Source organism: Erithacus rubecula (assembly GCF_903797595.1).
Source record: "Erithacus rubecula genome assembly, contig: scaffold_999_arrow_ctg1, whole genome shotgun sequence".
Taxonomy (NCBI): Eukaryota; Metazoa; Chordata; class Aves; order Passeriformes; family Muscicapidae; genus Erithacus; species Erithacus rubecula.
The window spans coordinates 5,135-26,733 of NW_027635331.1; the positions used below are offsets into that span (position 1 = coordinate 5,135).

Here is a 21,599-nt window from a genome sequence, read left to right on the forward strand (position 1 = left end):
GCCTGAACAAAAAGAAGTTGGAGTTGAAGTCAGAGTTGAAATCAGAGTTGAAATCGTTGAAGTCATTGAACTCAGTGAAGTCACTGAAGTTACTGAAGTCACTGAATTAATTTATTGTTCTCACAACTCAGCCTTATATACTGTTGCAGCCTCAAGCAGTTGCATCTCTCAAGCAGTCACATCCCCAAGGCAGAATTTCCCCCTAGTTACAGAATCAGCCTTTTGTTTGCATTACTTGGCAACCTTACAAAACTACACAGTTTCATAAAGATTGATAGCTGCACATGAAGCTCTTTCTTTCATAGCTGTGGTTTCTTATTCCACAGTCTGTACCCCACCTCCACAGTCTGTACCCCACCAAGGCCAGAACATCTCGACCAACTGTTCTCTCTGTACTGTAACCCACTTCTCCTACAGCAGTCCTGTCTTTTTACAGTTATTCTGGTATTTCTAGTCTCTCTCTCCATCAGTGACTAATTAGTAGACTGCAGATTGCTTTAGAAAATGCTTGACATGGTTTGATACTATTTGATTCTGCCTGTATTTAACATCACTCTTTAGACAGTATTAACTGTACCTCATACTTTTCCTTACATTATTTCTACAGTCTTACTTAAAAAAAAATGTGAAAAAATACATGAAAACTTGATTTAAAAGTTACTGAGTTGTAGCCATTAAGTGTATCAAATGGGTTAATATTTGTAATATGTGTTTCTGTATTTTTATTATCAGCTCTAATCTAAGTTTCTTTTTGAGCCATATATTGCTTCATTGCCTTCTGTGAAATGCAACCAACTCAGGCAGGTCTAGGGAATTCGTTAGTGTAAACATCCTTTTTCTCTTTGGAAAAACTGACTTTTTTTCTTACCTACAAATCACAGATCAAGTCAGGAGAGGATGTTTTTCCAGCATTCTTTACCTGCTTTATTCAATACTACTCAGAGTATGTCAGGATTACCATGTACCATATGAAATGCAAGTTTGTCCATTCAGGTTTTACTTGTTCTGCATTTCTTGAGGCTTAGAGAGGGATTATCTGTCAGTTCCTGAGGAAAGCAGTTCTTGACCACCTCAGACAAAACAGCACTGTCTAAAATCACCTTCTCCTGTGTGTTTGGTACATCTGCTTCCCTTGAAAGACACAAAATGAAAATTTTAAGGGTTAAGTTTTGATAGAATTGATGAATTGTTTATATTGTTTAATGCTACTTTTGCCCCTCCATTCAGGATGGTAAGAGGAATGACTTGGAGTTCCTGAGAGCATTCAGCTGTTTATTGCAGCTTGCAGAATGAGTCATGAGGTAAGAGAGCTACATTGACAAGTACAACAGGCCTTTGCTGCAGTTTGTAACTTAAGAACTCTGCTTACAATGATTTTCTGTTATATATGTATTTTTAGGCTGTGTTTCATGTAACCTGCAAAGAAAACATGAATTATTGATTGTGTTGTAACATTACTTGTCAGGTGTTTCTCTACAGAGAAAAGACAGCTGTCCTAGTTTGTGAGGAGCTTGTCTCCTCGAAAATTCTAAGGCAAAAATTCATTTGGGATATATGTAGCATGTCGTAATGTGGTTGTTTCCAATTCTAACTCCAATTTTTTTGTTTAAACCTTAAAAAGATTGATTGATTGATTGATTGATTGATTGATTGATCAATTGATTGCAGAAACCCTTGAAATACTTATCAGACTGGTTGATAATTCACAAGCACACTTTTCTGCAATGGGTGTGCAAGCACAGTTACTGAGGCTGCTGTGAATGTGCAGGAGCTTTTCACAGTTGCTGGACTCTTCCTATTTGGCACAGGCATTAGCACAGAGGATCCCAGTCTTCATGTGAAATCCCCAACATGGGTCTTACCCAGTTAATGGTCCCAAGAGGATTTTCCATATCATGCAATGTCCAAGGGTTTTCATGGAGCCGCAAATGTGGCTGCATGGTTTGGCCAAGATCCACTTTCCCAAATACTTCCTTGGGGGAGTTCTTTGTACGTTTTCATCTGAAATAGTAAATCCTGCCTTTTGGATGGCTCCCATGGTGTCTACCAGTGCTGTAACCAATGCTGAGGTGACCTTGGCAGAAAGGAGGATGTTGTCCATGTAGTGATAGATGACAGCCCCTAATGATCTTAATAAATTGTCCTTGGTTGTTTCATCCCAAGCCTGTTTGTCCGATGCCTGCTTAAAATGGTCAATAAATTTCATAGAGCTCTCCAGGCTCTTGTCTGATATTCCCATAGTCCAAAATTGGGGTACTACCATCAGATACCTGGACTAATGCTTTCTGGGCCATGTTCTTTATATTGTCCAGTACCTGCCTGGGAATGTTCACTGCCTGATTGTCTGGCTGGCCATGCTGTCCCTCTCCAGACAGGTGTTCAATGGTTTTGCCACTCTTGTCTCATCATTAACATACTCTGCTATTGCTTCCATTAACATACATTCTCCTCCCCTTTCCCACAAAGTGTATTCAGTGGGTGATAAAAACATAGTCATAATGTATTTTAAATCATGAGGGGTCAAGACAGGAGTGGTGAACTTAGCCCTTACTGCTAAAAGAGAGCAAGTCCTGGCCATGGTCCTTTGCTGCCCTACGCAGCTCCTTCGTTTCCCCATAAGACATTGGCTCAAACCTCGTGTTCTCCCCTCTTCTCTCATAGCATACTGGAGCCACAGCAGTCTTGGACACCATCTGCCAGTCTCCTTCCTTGACTGCAGTTTTCCTGATCGTGTCCCAGGGGTTCTCAAGGGTTTAGAGGTGAGATAACAATCCTTCAATATCTGGGGAGTTAGAATCCTCTTCCAAGAGAAAAGGGTGACTGGGAGCAATGACATTGGTGTTAGTCACAGGATGATAGCAGGGCTTGTTGCCTTTGACCACGGGGGCTGGTTGATTGCTGGTGGGTGAAGTAAAGGGCGCTGCCATTTGATCCAGTGGTGAGGAGGAAGGGTTTTGATCTAAGAGGGCAAACGTCTGGGGTGGAGCTCCAGAGGCGTGGGCCAGATGGAGGTAGAATGATTGATTGATAGAAAAGGCGTGACTCACAGTGGAGGGGGTGATGTCTGGAGGTTGGTTCAGGGCAGAAGAGAAGGTGGTGGGGGCAGGCAGTGGAGGAGCCAGGATGGCAGGAGGATGGTCGGGCTTCTGAGCCAGATTGTGGCTCCTTCCATCTTGGGTCCCAGGGGTACGATGCTCCAAGGTGGCGTGGCCAGGGACATCTTGGACCATGGTGGAAGGTCTGAGAGGGGAAGATTTAGGTAAGCAGAGAGCAACGGATTGGGTAATCAACACTCTGCTTGCTGGTGGAGGGTCTTGAGGATGATGTGGAAAATGGGGAGCATGCGGGGTGCAATGGGACCCTCTTAACTGACAGATGATGCAATTTAACTCCCACAGAGTCCTAAAAATTGATGTTGCAGATTTCATTGGCAGAGGCACCTGGAAATTTTTTTTAAATCCACTTCACCATTGATTTTAATTATATGTAGGAAAATTTCTTCTCCTGATCACTTAGAATGGATCAAAAGCGTCCAAAAAACCCCTTTCTACCGTGGACATTTGGCTGCCCATTTTTCTCTCTCTCCTCCTTGAGGGGAACAGCCAATTCTCAGGGAATAAGAGGTGACATTTTCTTGAACTTCACTTGAAGGGGAACAGAAGGGCAGCAACAGCTCAGGTGTTCAATCACAAAACACCCCAAGATGTCTCAGGCACGGAGGCTTAACATCATTGGCATGGAGAAAATTGAGGAAGTTCTAAAATACTCTCCAAAGAAGAAAGGGGCATTCACAGGTCCATTTGATGCTTCCCAAATATTGTCTTCCCTCTGCCAATTTCATATCCTTCCCCAGAAGGTGGTTAGGGCATTGCTGGCCCCTTCTCTACCCTGTCAGCTAAACAATCATCAGGAAACTTAGGAAAAGACTGGACTTCAAAGTCCCCATAGCTCTGTGCAGGGATCCACATTTGTGTCTCTCTAGAAAGACTGGTTGAGACTTTTTTTGAGACTTTTTTTAAGAAAACTACAAAACAGTTTCCATAGGGATACATTCACCCAGTTTGTCTTTAGAAATCCACTGAAGTCTTGAGTTGCAATGCAAGATGTAACCAAAAGTATGTATTTTATCACCATATGTTGAAACACAATGGGACAGTGTTCTTTATCTTTTCCACCACCCATCCTTCTTCCAGGAAGAGAATCTGCTCTTCATGAGCCACTGAGTCCCACTGCACAACTGATAAAATTACATCATCCCACTGGGAGATGCTTCGCCCAGGGGGAAGAGCCAAGCATTTCCTACCTAGATAAAATCTGAGATTTGAAACATCCAAGCAGCCTTTTCCCCCTGGTTTCTCAGTGGAAAACCAGATCCTTCTACATCATCACTGGACCTGTGGACAAAACCTGCACCATTCTACAGGACCACTGCTTCAACAGGACCACATCTGTCACTCCAGGAGGACTTCACCTTTTAATTGGACTGTTACCAACACCCTGACTGACTGATGGGGTGTCAGGTTATATTCTGACTCTGTCAGTGGTTTTTTCCTATTTATTTATATTACTTCATGTTTATTTTAATTTTCCTACTAAAGAACTGTTATTCCTCTTCCCATTCCCATATCTTTGCCTGAGAGCTCCCTCATTTCAAAATTCCAATAATTTAGAGGGAGGAGGTTTACATTTTGCATTTCAAAACAGGCTACTGCCTTCCTCAGCAGACACCAGTCTTTCAAAGCAAGAGAAGAAGGAATTTCAGGAAAAAACTGATACTTATCATAAAGAAGTTTCATTTGCTACAAAATTTTCCTACAAGGTGGACAGCTTCATAGTAGAGGTACTGGGCTTCTAAATTCTGCTGATAAAGTTAATTAGTGGACAAACACAAGTCTTGAAGAAAGAATTAACCACAAGAAGTCACTTCAAACATGACATAAACGACAAGAAGAGAAGGAGTTAAAAATAATGCAACTTCTTTATTAATAAAGTTCACTACTAAATTCTGTAATCTTAAAAAAACTAATTCTAAATTTTTAACAGGTATTGATCTGCTCAGTGCTAACTTGGAGAATCCTAAAACAACGGATCTTCTTTTTGAAATAAAAAAGTCGAAGCTCATTGAGTTTTTCAGGCTGAAGCAGAGGACTGGTGCCAGGACTCCACTTACTGCTTGCCAAACACAGATACTCATTGCTGAATGTGGGACACTTTCTTGTGGAGATACTGGCAACTGCTCATCATCTCAGAGTAGCTGGGCTACCCTATGAAGGATAAATCAAAAGAAAATTAGGGCATGCCAACATTTGTGCAGAGTTTGAATTTCATGTCCGGTGCTAAAAAATAGCCATGAGGCAGATTCTGAAGATTACCAAGCCTAGCAGGTCTGGTTTTACTCAAGTAAAAGAGTAAAAATACACTCAAATTGACTCTAGAGATTTTTTTTCTCTGTGAGTCACTGCCCTTTTGGGAGCTTTGCAAACTGAAGCACTTGTAATACAGGGCTATAAAAAAACTACAGACAAGTCTGAAAACACAACTACAAAAAACCCAAACCACATCAGCTTCTAAGGAGGACAAAACTCATTAATGCTTAAAGCCAATGATGGGAGAAAAATTTTCTTCATTCCCTTCTAACTCAAATCAATACAAGTCAGGTTTACAAAGCTCATGGCGCAAATCCAAGATGAAGTGGTAATGAGAATAATAAAGACTACTTCCCAACACTGACACACCAGTGCTTCTGCTCCTCTGCACCTGAACACCTGGTTCTTTTGGATGACAAAAAAACCCTCCACACGGCAATAAATCCTTCAAAGCCTCCAGAGATTAATTGCTACAAGCAGTAAGTCTTTAATCACCTGAAATTCAGTACCAAGATGGACAACAATTTGTGCCAGGGATGCATTCCAGGGCAGATGCACCTGACTGGTGTGCTGGTGCCAAAGGCCGCAGCTGCCCCGAGCCCCAGGGCTGCAGGAGCCTGGCTGCCCTGGCCAACATCACTGCTCTGGCACAGGCTGGCAGCAGTTCCCAGGGTTTGACACACACACACACACACTCCTCCCTGCCCTGCTGCCCTGCAAACGCGAGGGGGATGCAGCAGCGCTGCTGCAGCTGAGCCTGAGCAGCTGCACTGCAGGAAGGGAGGGCCCGGCCGGGCCGGACACACCGCGGGGCTCATCTCAGCTCTTCCCCTCACGCCGCCCATCTCCTCCTTTGGCTTCCTATCTACCCACTTCACATTTACTGTTAAATAATGTCTGTACTATTGACTCTGCAATATGGGCTTGCTTGCACCCAAATTCAGGCAGAGGCTTCTCTTAACAATCAAATATTTACGCCACACTTATCCACAGTGAAACTGGGAAAAGCAACACATTAATACCTTCGTTGAATTCCCAGGGACCTTACTGCTTCAGCCTCCCCAATTCTCTTCACTGCTTGTTGGAATTGGGCGTCTTCTGCACACAGGTGCTGGGATTCAAGAACTCCAAAATTTGTCTCTTTCTTGAACCTCATGGATGCAGGGGAAATGGAGCCAACACTTGGAAACAAGTATGGAGGAGATTGGGATGACAAAGCCAGCAGCCAGGAAGAACAGTGGCCACCAGCTACTGGCTGGATGTGACGAGGCTACTGGTCAATCCTCTGCTTCTTGCTTATCCCAGGACTTGTAAAGCCAGAAGCCAGAGGCCGTTTCTGCAATAATAAAAAAATAATTCATTAATCTATGATCAGGATCAGGTGCTGCTCCCATTCTAAAAAGCAGCATTTTTGAACTGTCAGTGGTTGAACAAAGCACATCTTTCTTAACTGAAAATAGCTGTCAAACTGGATGTCCTGCAGGTAAATATCTGCTCTATTGCCTTCCTAGTTTCACATCTTAGGACTTAGAATGTCTTTCACCAAGTCTTCTGCTAAAAGGCTTTGGGATGTAGACAATCCCTTCTCCATCAAAGGCTTCCCCAAATTGAGGAGGTCCAGTAAGTTTTCTCTAGCTCCCAATTCTAGCTTGTACACACCAGGAAAAGACTCAGCGCTTGCTGTCACACACCCACATGTTTTACCAGAGACACCTGGCTGTTTTAGGGTTTTACCTGTTAAAGACAAGATCACTGTTTCACTGACACAACCCAGGAGTACAGGGAATGGTGGCTGGTTGGTTGGTTGTGAATTCTTATCAGGGTGAACAAAGACATCAGTCACATGTCAGCAAACTCTTGTGCTTTTAGCTGCAGTTGCCTTTACTGAAGCAGCCACTCCACTCTTTAGACTCAAAAGCTGATGGCTAAAACATTCTTACATTTGTACAAGAGACTTTCACAAGTGGTGACTTATGAGCCCTTCCTTTTTCCTCAGTGCATTTCCATCGTTTGTCAGCTCCTCCCAAGGACCTTCTCAAAGGTGCTGACTCACAAGACACAACACATGGCCACAAGCTCCCCACTCCCACAGCAGATTTCAGGACTGAGGATGGAGTAGAATTGGACAGCCACGCTGTTCCCAGGCAGAACAAAGGAGGAGGAGAGAAATAAAAGCAGAGAAGAGAGAGAAGGAATATCACAATTCTGTAGATGCCAAATTGGTCTGGCTGTGCGATAGTGTAGATCTGGAGTAAACAATGAGAATGAAAGTGAGAGAGAGGGAAAAGAGAGTGAGAGGGCCCCATGTGCCCCACCCTGCTGCAGTCCCTTATGTACAGTCAGCTTTTGACACAGTTTTGTCATGCATGTAGAGCCAGCCCTTTGAGCCCTTCTGCAGGCAATGAGTTGAGGCTGGGGACTGAGCTCAAGTCTCTTGGCAGAGCAGAAAGTTGGCTCAGGACAGTGCTGCTCCAGCCCTGCAGGATCCTCTCTTCTGATCACAACCTTCCTGCCAAAGCAGTCAGAATGCCTGAGGCACAGAATGCTTAGGCCTGGTCACATCACAGCTTTTGCACCATCAGGAGAGGGCTAAACCTTAACACAAAGTAGGGAATGTTAAAAATGCACCAAATACCTGAGCAGATCTTGCTGGAGCACCTCTCTCAGAAGGCCCTGGAGATGTCACCTGGCTGGTGCTGGTGGGGGTCTGAGATGGAGCTGATTTTCTGTAAGGAGAATCAAAAGTTTCAGGTTACAAGGCCTAAACAGAGACTGTCATAGTTCTTTCCTTGCAGAGAAAACAGACCTTCAGTGTCAGGACTCGAGGAAACAGCATGAAGCTGACTTCAAGGAGCTTTAGGCTGGATATCAGGAAAATGTTCTTGCCCCAGAGGGTGCTGGAGCACTGGAACTGGTTCTCCTGGCCAGTGGTCACAGCAGCAGAAGATCAAGAAGTGTTTGGACAACACTCTTGGGCACTGGGGGTGATTCTTGTGGTGTCCTGTGCAGGGCCAGCATTTGGACTCCATCACCCTGATGGGTTGCTGCTGACTCAGCATATTCTAACTGTAGTGAATGTAGCAGGGCCAAGGCCTTTATTAAACAGCTCTTTATTAATGGGGGGTCACAGGGAGTAGGCCCTACGCCTGCTGCTGCTGCTGCCAGGCAACGCCGGGAGGAGGTCCTGCCGATCCCGACGAACGTAGGGATGGGAGTCTCAGCCTCACGGACACGTCCGAGATCTCAATAGTGGCTCATTGGTCTGGGGGTGTCATTCTTCTTAACTGCCCTTAAGGTTGTGGTGATTAAACAGTTACAAAGGACATATTGCAGGTGACTTGGCTTGTTAGTTGAGATGATCTGTGAACTTGGGTTCGGTGTTGGTTGACTATTTTTGTGAATCTTTTCTTCAACAACAACTTCCAGTAATGGTGGTACTGGGAAACTTCTGGAGATTTACATATAGGGTGTGGCTAACTTGATAGGCAGGCAGCAGCAGGCCGGGAATGAGGTAAGGGAAAGGGCGGAAATGGTAAGGCCGGAAATGAGGTAAGGGGAAGGGCGGAAGGAGGAAGTAACTGGGATAGGGGAAATACAATAAACCAGGGTTTGAATTACATAGGGACTACATTTAACTGGGGAAAAGAACATAACAACTTGATCAAAGAACCAACAAACGAATGAGTGGATAGAACGATAAGGTAAGCAACAATCTTTTTAACTCTTCTAGCAATGTTGTTTTATGGTTTTCAGCTAAGACTTTTTACCACAATCCCCCCTCTTTCTCTTTGATCGGGTCTTTGACCCGCATCAAATCACAATTTTCGGTTTCTTGGGGGTATAATTTTTGTAGTTCTAGAAATTGGTTTAAGATTTCTTTAGCTGAATCATGTTCTGGGTTTTGGGTTCCGATCATCAAAATTTTAGCTCTCGTTTGATCAGTCATATTTCTTATACTGGTTTGTATAGTGGTATTTATAAGCCTAATTAGGCATGGGAGTAGGCATGGTAAAAATAAAAAGCTTATGACTGCACTTGCAACTAAAAAGACTACTTTTTCCACCATTTATTTTTTAGGGACCAGAAGTCATCCCACCAGCTAGTGTCCATTAGAGGGGTCCATTGTTGGTTTCCTACATATGCTATTTTTCGGATTTCTTTAGATATGTTTCGTATTACTTCGCTTTTATCATTAATTTCCAGGCAGCATTCGGATGTATTAAATTTTCCACAAATACCTCCTTCATCAGCCAATAAATAATCTACTGCAAGCCGAATTTGATAGACCACTGCTCGGGTCTGAGTTAACTGTTCGGTAATGTGGTCTAATGCGAGGGCTGTTCGATTAGATATTATTTCTAATACTGCTTGGAGTCTGATGATTCGGTTCAGCATATAAATGGGAGTACGATATCCCTACGACCCATCCTGTGCCCACGTAGCTGGCCCATATACTTCCATGATGCGTTCAGGTGTCCACACTTGTCCCTTCCATTTTTGAGTACTTCCTAAATTAATCATACTCCTTTTCTTTCGGTTAGCCCTTTTCAAATCATCGTACAAGGGAATTCCTAATTTAGACCCCGAATTTTTGGGAAGTAGGAAGAATGAAGGTTTTATAATCCCAATTGTACAGCTCCCGGCCCAATCTCCTGGAAGATTGGTATATGCAGTGTCTCCGCATATCCAGAATAGATACTCGGGTGCTGTCCAAAAGGTTTGGTTGGTTTCGGTGGGACATGACCAATACTTGGATAATTCCTCTAATCCCCAAAAGGGATTTATTTTCTTTCCAGCACATTCATGTAAATCATATCCTTCGTGATAAACACATCCTTTTTCCTTTTGGTGTATTGTCCAATATTTGTTTGGCTCCTTAGGTATCCACCTTATAATTGACTTTTTTATAGTTAGGTACCTTTTGCAGGGCATAGTTCCTACAAATGTTCTATATGGGTTTCCAACTCTTTTAATACATTCTTCTCCAATAGGTTTATATTTTAAATTCCATTGTTCTTTCTTTCATTTTTGCTTAGGTAATTGAGATGTTTGGTTAGTTTGCTTCCATTTTAGAATTTCCAATGGGCTTAAACTGATCCCTTCCCATGGCCAAATCTCAGACATTTGTGTATTACCGCATACCCAGCAATTGGTTATATTTAATTCTTTACTAATTCTTTCAACTAAATCTATGAATAAATTTTTTCCTAAAGGTATTTCCAATTCGTTTTCCTTTTTGGTATTTATTACTAATTGTTTTTCTTTGATCAAATCTATTAATTCTCCTTGATTATTCTCATGTTCAAAGCAAAACCAGGCTTCCCCTATAGGACATTCTCCGAGCAACCGCTGCCGAGAAGTGGCAGTATTCTTAGCAATCTAATACGTTTTTCCACTTTCTTGACAAGTGGAGATCTGGGAATGATTGAAACAGCTGGGATTCACGTTGGTGTGAATTCTTATTAGGGACTCTTGGGTCTCCCCATCATATATCCGATGGTAACACTTGCTGCATTTAACCTCTTCGCTGCTTATCAGGTTATTTGTTAGCAAGGCCAGCAACACTCCTCTCAAGAGTCCGGTATGAACTGCTTTCAGTCTCACCCGGGCTTGCCTCTTGGAGGTGGGGGTCCCCTTAGGTAAGATTTTACTTTCCCAGAGTTCTCTCATCCCCTTTTTATACTAATTTAGGTGTTTTTAGAAAGTGTTCTGTAGGGGAATTGGTCTTTATGGTTTGGCAAACTTCTAATTTGAGGATTTCGACAGAGGATTGAATGATACTTACAATCGGAGAAGGATGTATGATACAACAATTTTGTAACAACAAGAACTTTAGTGAACTACTGGGAACTTGAAAGACTACTGCAGGTGTGCAACAACAATGTTATAACAACAACTAGAGTTAACATAAACTGCGTACAGTAACACTTTGCTTTCAAATTGGAACTGTCTAAGTCTTTTCAGCTGTCTTTTTCTTTTCGCTTAAACTTAAGTTGGAGGTCTGTAGTTCCTTTTGTAATGGTCCATTCAGGTGCCTTTGGCTGAAATACTGTGGAGTCCGATTCACCAGGGGGAGGTGGAATTGGTCCTTTAATTTGTGATATGTGAGTCCAACCTTTTTCTTTTGTTCTTACAGCAGTGTGTGTAGTTAGGAGGACTAGGAAGGGGCCTTCATACCTAGGAGATAGAGATGTGTGACTTAAGGATTTAACAAGAACCCAGTCCCCAGGGTTGATCTGATGAGCATTTGAATCTAAGGGAGAGGTTTGGGGCAGGTATCCTTTTTTCTTTAGTTGCTCTATTGTTCTTCCAATGATTCTTAAATACTCTTGGGTGGCAGCTTCTCCTTCTAGATAGTTTGCAGAGCTAAAAGGGGTAATTAAAAAGGGAAGCCCAAACATCATTTCATAGGGTGAAACTCCTATGTCTGCACGCGGTCTGGTCCTAATGCGTAATAGGGCAAGAGGTAGGCATTTGAGCCAATTCATTTGGGTCTCTTCAATTAATTTTGTTAATACATTTTTCAAGGTTTTGTTCATTCTTTCTACTCGGCCGGAACTTTGGGGATGCCATGGAGTATGCAACCTCCATTTCATTCCCAGTGCTTCAATGACTCGATGTAATATATGTGACGTAAAATGTGGGCCTCTATCAGAATCGATGTGATTAATTAATCCATATCTAGGAATAATTTGTTCAAGGATTATTTTTATGACCACTTCTGAGGTTTCTTTAATAGTGGGGAAGGCCTCCACCCAATGGGTAAGATGGTCCACAATAACTAATAAATGTTTATATTTTTGAACTGGGGGCATTTCGGTGAAGTCAATTTGAACACTTTGAAATGGTCTTAATGCTAATTCCCTTCCCCCATATTCAATTTTTCGCATAACTTTTTGATTAGCTTTTTGGCAGATTAAACACCCTTTAGTTATTGATTTAGCCAGATTATATATCCCAATACAAAAATTTTCTCTGAGGAAGTGGTCACATAATCCTTGAACACCCCAGTGGGTCAGTTCATGGATTTCTGCCAATACCTTTCTGGCTAGACTTTTGTTTAAAAATTTGCGCCCATCTTTCATTACCCACTCTCCTTGATTTCCTTGATGTATTTCTAACTTTTTTATTATCTTTAACTCTTCTTCACTAAAAATGGGCTTTGTAATTTCTGATTTCTCTGGTATCTCATTTAATTTAAAGACTTCTATAGGCCATTCGGAACTTAATGAGACTTCTTTGGCTATTTTGTCAGCATACCGATTTCCTCTTTCTTCTAAGGTATTTCCCTTTTGGTGCCCTCTTATGTGCACAACTGCAATTTCTGTTGGTTTGAACAAGGATTCTAATACGGATTTTATTAAGGTTTTATGTACCAAATATTTCCCCTTTGAGTTTAAATACCCGCGTTCTGCCCAGATTTTTCCAAATGTGTGGACTATTCCAAATGCATATTTTGAATCAGTGTAAATGGTTCCTGGTTTTCCTTCTAATGAGTCTAGACCTCTTTTTAACGCATAGATCTCACAACATTGTGCAGACCAATTGGATGGTAGCTTCCCCTTTTCTATCACTTCTAGCTCTTTTCCTTCTGCTCTTTTTACTACTGCATACCCAGATACCCTTTTTCCATCTACTACTCTAGATGAACCATCAGTAAACAATACTTCTCCATATGGCAACGGTGTACTTTGTAGATCTTCCCTTACTTTGGTTTGGAAATTTATAAGCTCCAGGCAATTGTGCTCTAGCTCTGGCAAGGGTTCCCCTGAGAGAAATTGAGCCGGATTAATACTTTTAGAGGTGGCCAATTCTAAATTACTTGCATTCATTAATATAATTTCATATTTTAGTATTCTGGCTTCTGTTAGCCATTGCTGGGCCCCTTGGCTGAGGATAGTCTTAATATCATGTGGAGTATATACTTTAAGTTTTCCCTGAAATGTCAGTTTTTGTGCGTCCTCTATCAAAATTACTGCAGCCGCAATTGCTTGGAGACATAGTGGCCATCCTTTTGCTACTGGATCTAATAATTTAGAGAGGTAAGCTATTGGCTTTCGACAACCCCCCCATTCCTGAGTTAGTACACCGTAAGCTACTCCCCCTTCAGTGTTCGTGAATAGTTCAAACTCCTTTGTGAGATCTGGTAAACTTAGGACTGGGGCCGAAGATAATTTCTCTTTTAATTCTTCTAATTGTTTTTCGTCTTGTGCAGTCCAATTTATGGGTTCAGGGTTTACTAATTTTTCATAAAGAAATTTTACACTTTGAGTATATTTGTCTAACCATAATTTACAGTATCCAAACAAGCCTAAAAGTTTTCGAATGTCATGTTTAGTTTTTGGGGTCGAAATGGCTAGTATGCCCGAAATTCTTTCGGGGCTTAACTTTTTGTATCCATTTCCAATTATATGACCAAGGTATGTCACTTCTGGTTCAACGAACTGCAATTTGTTCCGGGATACTTTTAGACCCTTTTCTCCCAGAAAGTTAAGGAGTTTTATACTAGTTGTTCTAACTAGCTGTTGTTCTTTTCCAGATATTAACAAATCATCTACATATTGGAGGATTCGTGTCTCATTTTCAGGGGTGAACTGGTCTAATAGTTCTTCTAGAGCCTGTCCGAAAAGATTGGGGGACTCAGTAAATCCTTGAGGTAGACGGGTCCACCTTAATTGTTGTTTTCTCTTCCCTCCTGGGTACTCCCACTCGAATGCAAACCAGTCACGGCATTCTTCTGCTAGCGGACACGCCCAAAAGGCATCTTTTAAATCTATGGTGGTGAACCATGCATGTTCCCTGGGAATTTTACTCAACAGAGTGTAAGGGTTAGACACCACAGGATGTCTAGCGATGATTTTTTTATTAATTTCTCTCAAATCCTGGACTAATCTATATTTTCCCTCTGCCTTTTTGACTGCTAAAATTGGGGTGTTATGGGGGGACATGCATGGTTCTAACACACCTTCCGCCAGAAGGTGGTCTATAATTGGGGCTAGTCCTTCTCTACCCTTTTCTGATATTGGGTACTGTTTTACCTTGACTGGGGTAGTTCCTTCTTGCATTTGCACTTTTATTGGCGTGATGTCTAAAAAGCCAGTTTTCCCTTCTTCTGCCCATACTTGGGGATTGATTTCACTTATATCTTTTTCGGTCAATTTCATAATACGCACAACCATCCTCCCATTTTCTGGAATAACTGCTATTCCTAACTTAACTTGTAAATCTCTCCCTAACAAATTCTTTTCTAAATGTGGTAAATAAATCATCTCTGCCACACACTGTTTAAAGTTTCCTTTTAACTCTACTCCTTCAATTATTGGTGCTTTGAAGGGTGTCCCTTCAGCTCCTATTACTTCGCACGTTCGATTACTAATATGGACTCCTACTGGAAGATCTTTCAAACTGGACCGATCAGCTCCCGTGTCAACTAAGAACTCAAAACTTAAATTCTGGGGACCAACATTGAGGTTTATCAAGGGCTCATCTAGATGTTTCATTGGGTCCCCTAAAGGGAAGAGCCCCTGACACCCCTAATCTTCCCCTCTCAGAATCTTTTCTAAATTTTCCTGTTCTTTCTCAATTGCTTCATCGATGGCAATCTTTTTACAGTACCTTTTGAGATGACCCACTTCACCACAGTAATAACATCTGCCCTGAAATTTTCCGACCTTCTGCCAAGGGTTGGCATTAGAACCTCCTGCGCCTGGCGCAATCTTAGGTTCTCCTTCTCTAGATCCACATGGCTTCTCTAGCTTATTTCCAGTTGCATTTATACATTCTCTAGCTATCGCTACCATCACTCGGGCGTTCGATTTCGCTTTCTCCTCTTCCCTTCTCAGATACACCCTTAGAGCCTCTTTAAGTAGTTCATTTATCCCTTTTTCCTGCCAGTCTTCCATCTTTTCTAATTTCCTTCGGATGTCAGGCCAAGATTTGGTGACAGAATGTACTCTTAATACTGCTTGGCCATCCGGACTATCAGGATCTATACTAGAGTACAGCTGAAAGTTCTTCCTTAACCGATTTAACCACGCGGATGGGGTTTCATCTTTTTCTTGTACTGCTCCAAAGGCCAATTTGGTGTTACTTTGGCGAGGAACAGACTCTCTTATTCCTCTCACTATTAAAGCTCGATAGTCAATCATATTCCGCCTCCCCTCTTCTTGGTTTGGGTTCCATCCCGGTTCTGTGAGAGGTAGTTTATAGTCACCCGGTGGTCCTTGCCGGTTTTCCCTCTCCCATATGCGTAGGCCGGCTTCTCTAATCATCCTAACTTCCTCTGGGTTGAATAGTATATTTATAACTGAATTCATTTCTCTCCAAGTATAAATGCTAGGTCCTAAGAACTGATCTACCTGTTCGGCAATGCCTACGGGATCTTCCACTAAATTCCCAATTTCTTTTTTAAATCCTCTCACTTCTGAGGCCGTCAACGGTGCGTCTACAAACCCAAGTCTGCCCTCTATTCCTCCCATAGGGACTTCCCTGAGTGGAAACATCCTTTCTGCTTTTGCTGCCCTTGACCTCGTATTATAATATGGTCCCTCTGCTTGTGCCGGTACAGGGTTCTGTTGATTACTGGAGGAAGAGCTACTGTTGGATGGAGATAGACTCAGTTCCCAATTGGAAGGAGGTGAAGGGACAGCTATTGGTGGAGGGGCCTGAACCAAGGCAGGAGGAATTGGGGTTTGTGGAGATACTAGGGGTGAAGGCAGGTTGGGAAGTGGGCACATAGGTAAAAAAGGCTGATTTGGAATAGGGGTACTAAGGGAAGGTGGTGACAGAGGAGTTATGCTAGATGTTTGAGGAGGAGGAGGAGGAGAATTGACAAGTGGAACTGAAGAAGGAAAGTAAGTGGGGGTGTTGGTGGGTGGAGAGGAGGTAGGAGGAGAATTGACAGATGGAGCAGAAGAAAGGTTATTGGAAGCATTGGTGGGTAGAGAAACAGCAGGGGGTTCGAAGGAAGTAATGGATGGAAGAGGAGGAAGAGGAGGTTGAAGGGGAGTGACGGTCGGAGGAGGAGGAGGAGGAAGTGGGTAATTGGGGGTATTGACAGGCGGGGGAAGAGGGGGAAGATAATCAAGGGGGTCCCATTTACTTTTATTTTTCTTTTCCTCGTTCCTTTGTTCCTTTTTCTCTACTACTTTACATATCTTTATTGGTTCTTCTTTTGCTCTACTCTCTCTCCAACAAGCTGCGTATTCAAGTTGTTCCACATTTGATCCTCCCCAAGTCTTTAAATATTGATTCAGCATTGTACACATCCATGGATCTTGGGTACCGAACCATGGCCATGCTCCTGGTAAATCTAACTTTGGCCATACTTCAACACAATAATGGATCATTTTTATTTTATCTAACTTTTTAGTAGCTTCACAAGTATCCCACTTATTTAACATTATCGCCAAAGGGCTATCAGGAGGGATGTTCTTTACATTTTTGTTCTCTTTCGCTCTACTCTTTTGACTCATACAAGACCCCATAGTGATTTTTCAAACGGGCCTAACAGAAACTTACTGTGCCTCTACTCGAAAGGAAACAACTGACAGGCAACTAAAGACACACTCAACAAAAAATTTGGCCCTTTCTAACTTAACGTATAATTTCTTTCTTTAAAAAAAAAATATACGGTGCCCCTACTTCAAAGCAAATTTAATGACGGGCAACTAAAACAGGGCAAAGGAAAGAGCTGGTCACTACTGGGGTTTACCTATATCCCCCTCCCTATGCTCCTTCCTGGCCCACAGTTAAACTGAAATAGAGCCGGTCTCTAACGGGGCCCCGGTCGCCCCCTCCCTCTACTCTTCTCAGTTCCACCGGTGGGAGTCAGGTAAGGTCCCAGCGGGGCCCGGATACCCCTTCCTAAACCCTCGTCCCTGGGGGGCTCGGTCCCAGCGGGGCGCCGGCTGCCCCTTCCTGCACCCCCCCTTCTTTGAAAATAAACACAGTGGTGGGTCCTAGCGAGGTTCTCTCCTCTTTCCCAACCGACAGAAACCTGGGTCCTAGCGAAGGTTCTCCTTCTTCCCCAAGCAAGAGAAAGCTGGGTCCTAGCAAAGGTTGTCCTTCTTCCCCAAGCAAGAGAAAGCTGGGTCCTAGCGAAGGTTCTCCTTCTTCCCCAAGCAAGAGAAAACTGGGTCCTAGCGAAGGTTCCCCTCCTTCCCCAACCGACAGAAAGCTGGGTCCTAGCGAAGGTTCTCCTTCTTCCCCAAGCTTGGGCCTAGGCCCCAAGGAGGCGCCTCTTTCACGCTGTAGGCCTTGGTAGGCCTCACTCGCTTCCCCCTTTTCCCGGCCGGCCCCCTCGCGGGAGTCCGGAACCGCGGTACTCAGGGGTCCCCACTCGCTTCGGGGGTCTGAGCTGCCAGCCCCCGTCTCATCCACACCACACTCGCTCGCCTCCCGTGCCCGCCACCGGTCTACTTACCGGCGCTCCAGGCGTTGTCCTGGTCCCGCGCAGCTCCGGGTCCGGGGTGGCCAGCTGTCCCAGAGGGCCTCTTCGGGGTGGTGCCTCCCCCTCCGACGTCCTCTTCTGGGCGTGGCCTATCCCGGACGAGCCCCCAAGTTGTAGTGAATGTAGCAGGGCCAAGGCCTTTATTAAACAGCTCTTTATTAATGGGGGGTCACAGGGAGTAGGCCCTACGCCTGCTGCTGCTGCTGCTGCTGCTGCTGCCAGGCAACGCCGGGAGGAGGTCCTGCCGATCCCGACGAACGTAGGGATGGGAGTCTCAGCCTCACGGACACGTCCGAGATCTCAATAGTGGCTCATTGGTCTGGGGGTGTCATTCTTCTTAACTGCCCTTAAGGTTGTGGTGATTAAACAGTTACAAAGGACATATTGCAGGTGACTTGGCTTGTTAGTTGAGATGATCTGTGAACTTGGGTTCGGTGTTGGTTGACTATTTTTGTGAATCTTTTCTTCAACAACAACTTCCAGTAATGGTGGTACTGGGAAACTTCTGGAGATTTACATATAGGGTGTGGCTAACTTGATAGGCAGGCAGCAGCAGGCCGGAAATGAGGTAAGGGAAAGGGCGGAAATGGTAAGGCCGGAAATGAGGTAAGGGGAAGGGCGGAAGGAGGAAGTAACTGGGATAGGGGAAATACAATAAACCAGGGTTTGAATTACATAGGGACTACATTTAACTGGGGAAAAGAACATAACAACTTGATCAAAGAACCAACAAACGAATGAGTGGATAGAACGATAAGGTAAGCAACAATCTTTTTAACTCTTCTAGCAATGTTGTTTTATGGTTTTCAGCTAAGACTTTTTACCACACTAACAAGCTAGGCTTCATCTCCTAGGGTGTTTTCTCTGAAAAGGCTCTTTTCCTTCCTCTAAAGACTGAACTTACCTAGAAAGTATTAACTTCAAATTCTCTCTCTCTATTTCACTGTAGCCAGGCCAATCAGTCTGAAGGGTTTGAAACAGATGCTCCTTCAGACTGAAGGAATTGTCCTTTGGATTCAGGTTGGCTACCTACAGGCAGACATGTAAGAAAAGAAACATTCACTATGGTTGCTATATGCAAATTACAGGAAACCAATTGGTTCTGAAAAGCTGTTTGTGAGCACCCAGCTGGAACTGAGCAATGTCATTTGGTACAGAGATTAATTATTTCTTTATCCTGTACGTTTGAAGCCATATTAAATTTTCTCCATTTGGAAACAAACAAGGAGCTCTATTCATATCTAGCTAGTGTTCCTTTGAAAACAACACCTCATCTTAGAGATGAGGAATGTGATAGTTGAGTCTTGTAATTAAGGGATGAATATTATGTGTATGTTCAGGGAAGTTTTATTGATATATAGTTATGTGTTTGGGATTTGTTGTTTGTTGCTCTCCCCATAGCCCCCTTCCCCCAGGGAGTTGCCAGGGGCAGCCTTGGTAGTCGGACATGCAGAGGGAGGGCGTGTACCTGTGCCCCTTGCATGGGGTATCTGGGAGGAGGGAAGGCTTGCTACTCTCACCAACACCCAGTGGGCTGTCCTTGTTTGGTTATTCAGTCCTTTTATTGTGTTTTGTTAAGGTTTTGAATACACCTTTGAAATTTTTAAAAGAGAGTTTCTTATCTCACTGTGCTATGATGTGTAAGGAGAGGTGGTGAGGCCCAGAGTGCCTCTCCATGTGGCTGAGCCAGGGTTCATTCCAGCCAAGTCCTGCCATGAGAAGGCAGTGCACATGGCTTGCTGTATTCCTTTGAAAACCAATGAGGTTTGTATCTTCCTCAAGACTAATACAAAATCTACTCTAAAAGGTAAAATGGGGTAGTAAAACCTGAGGACCATGAATATCAAACGTGCTGATTCAGAGTTTGTCACCTGACACCTGTTCAGAGTTCCATAGAAAAGCCCACAGGAAAAGTCTCCATGAATTTGACCCCTACAACACATTTAATAATTCATCAACACACCACCACCATCTCTCAAAATTTAGCCTTTTCTTTCTTTCAAAACACGATAAATACTGCTAATTTGGGTCTGTTCTGATGTCTGTCTCCCCCCAGCTTCAAAAAATACAAAAATAACAAATATACCCAGAATACTGAATCCATGTCTTAAAAGCAGAACTAAGGTTGCATTGGAAGAGAAGCAAGTATGTTTATACCAGATCTCAGCAAGCTCAGGCTGCTCATTTTAGATTTACATAAGATAAACCCCCACTTGCTCTGATGTCCAGAAAAGCCTGAGCAAGGCATTTCAGGGTGGAGAGCTCCTCACACAGCCCCTTCAGAATTCAAAGCAGTACCTTGAACCACTTCATAGCTCATGCAGGAAATTGCCTCCAAGGAAATCTCCTTAAACTTTGCAATGGAATAGGAGAAAATGTTCTCATTTTTTACTTTCTGAAGAGCTGATCTTTGAAATTTTATAATCAACTTGAAATCTAAATGTATTACTTCAGTTGGGATGGCAGAACATGGCTCATTAAATTGTGAATTTGTGTCTTTTGGGTGAAAAATCCTGCCACTGCCCTGAGCAAGCACAGCAACGAACTTCACTGGTTCAGGGAATGAGTTCTTAAATGTCAATGTGGGATCAACTGAAATTGTATCCATGTTGAATCTGACTCCCTTGACTATGTTCCATAACACTTTTTTCCTAGCTAAAGAGGAAATATTCCTGCTTGGTACGTTAATGCTTGCATAATCCTACTACAGCCTATGCGGACAGGGAATTTTAAAAAGGAAGGAAGGAGCTACTGCATCTTTCAGAGGGTGTGCATCTTATGAATGGCTGCGAGAAAGAAACACTAGTGGAAGTTAATTGAAAGGAGTACTGGAAAAGTCTCTAATTTAAACAGGTGAGAGAGCAGTAAAATGATGAACAGCAGAATACAGTGCTGGAGGAATTGCTGGCACAAGCTCCACCATCGCACCTGCTGAAGGATCTTTCCAAGGGAATCCTTGTCCTTTTGCCTGACTCCATCTCTCTGCAGGCGGGCAAGTAACTCTGGCTCCTTGTAATCCCTCAGAGCAAGTAAATGCATCACCCTGTCCCTGTAGGGTCAGCCATAAACAGCAGCGCAGCCACTCCAGTCGATGTCTGCAAGTCTCACAGGCATCATCCTCTTCTTCTCTGGCACAGAACCCGAATTGTTTCCTTGGCCTCCTCTGACCTCTGCTTTGTCTCCTAAAGTCAGGGAAAATCAGAATAAAATAGCTCAAATTGCAGATTTGGGAAGGCACGCAAGTTGATTTCAGATAATGTACCAAGACCCCGAACCTCTATTTCTTTGTCATTGACAGATCTGTAAGAATCCAGAGAGTAAAGCATTAAAAGATACAGTCATTAAAAGGTGGTAAAGGAGAGATACTGGATGGGTGGTTTTTGTGAAAAATTCTTTATATGCATGGTGCTTTTATATGATTCCCGCAGTCTGAAAACTCAAGCATTGATCTGTGTCAAGAATGACATGCACAGTGGGATTAAGTGCACCCTCAGCAAGGTTGCCAGCACCAGAGGCGTGGGATGCCATGCAGAGGGACCAGGAAAAGCTTGGGAAGTGGGGCCCTGGGAATCTCATCAGATTCAAGAAGGCCAAGTGCAAAGTTCTGAATCTTTGGATTTGGGACAGCCCCTGGCACAATGAAATGCTTGGGGCATGAGGTGGGGAGGACTTGGAGGTGCTGCTGGATGTGAGGCTGGATAGGAGAAAAAACCACAGAGATAATCAGTAAAAAATGAAAAGGAGGCATGTCTGAAAGTGGTCCATCAGCTTTGCACTTTGAT

The 21,599-nt window shown here is 43.3% G+C and overlaps 1 protein-coding gene across 1 annotated transcript; it reads right to left on the reverse strand.

Moving 5' to 3' along the window:
* Nucleotides 1-6,636: 6,636 nt before the first annotated feature.
* Nucleotides 6,637-20,863, reverse strand: LOC306816193 (RNA polymerase II elongation factor ELL2-like; the record flags this gene model as incomplete). Its single annotated transcript, XM_079332670.1, has 4 exons — nt 20,746-20,863; nt 18,722-18,846; nt 8,002-8,092; nt 6,637-6,702 (listed from the first exon to the last, which is right to left on the reverse strand). Exons 1-4 carry the CDS (start codon nt 20,854-20,856, stop codon nt 6,637-6,639), a joined length of 393 nt encoding a protein of 130 aa, XP_079188796.1. The 5' UTR covers nt 20,857-20,863.
* Between the last annotated feature and the right edge of the window lie 736 nt (nt 20,864-21,599).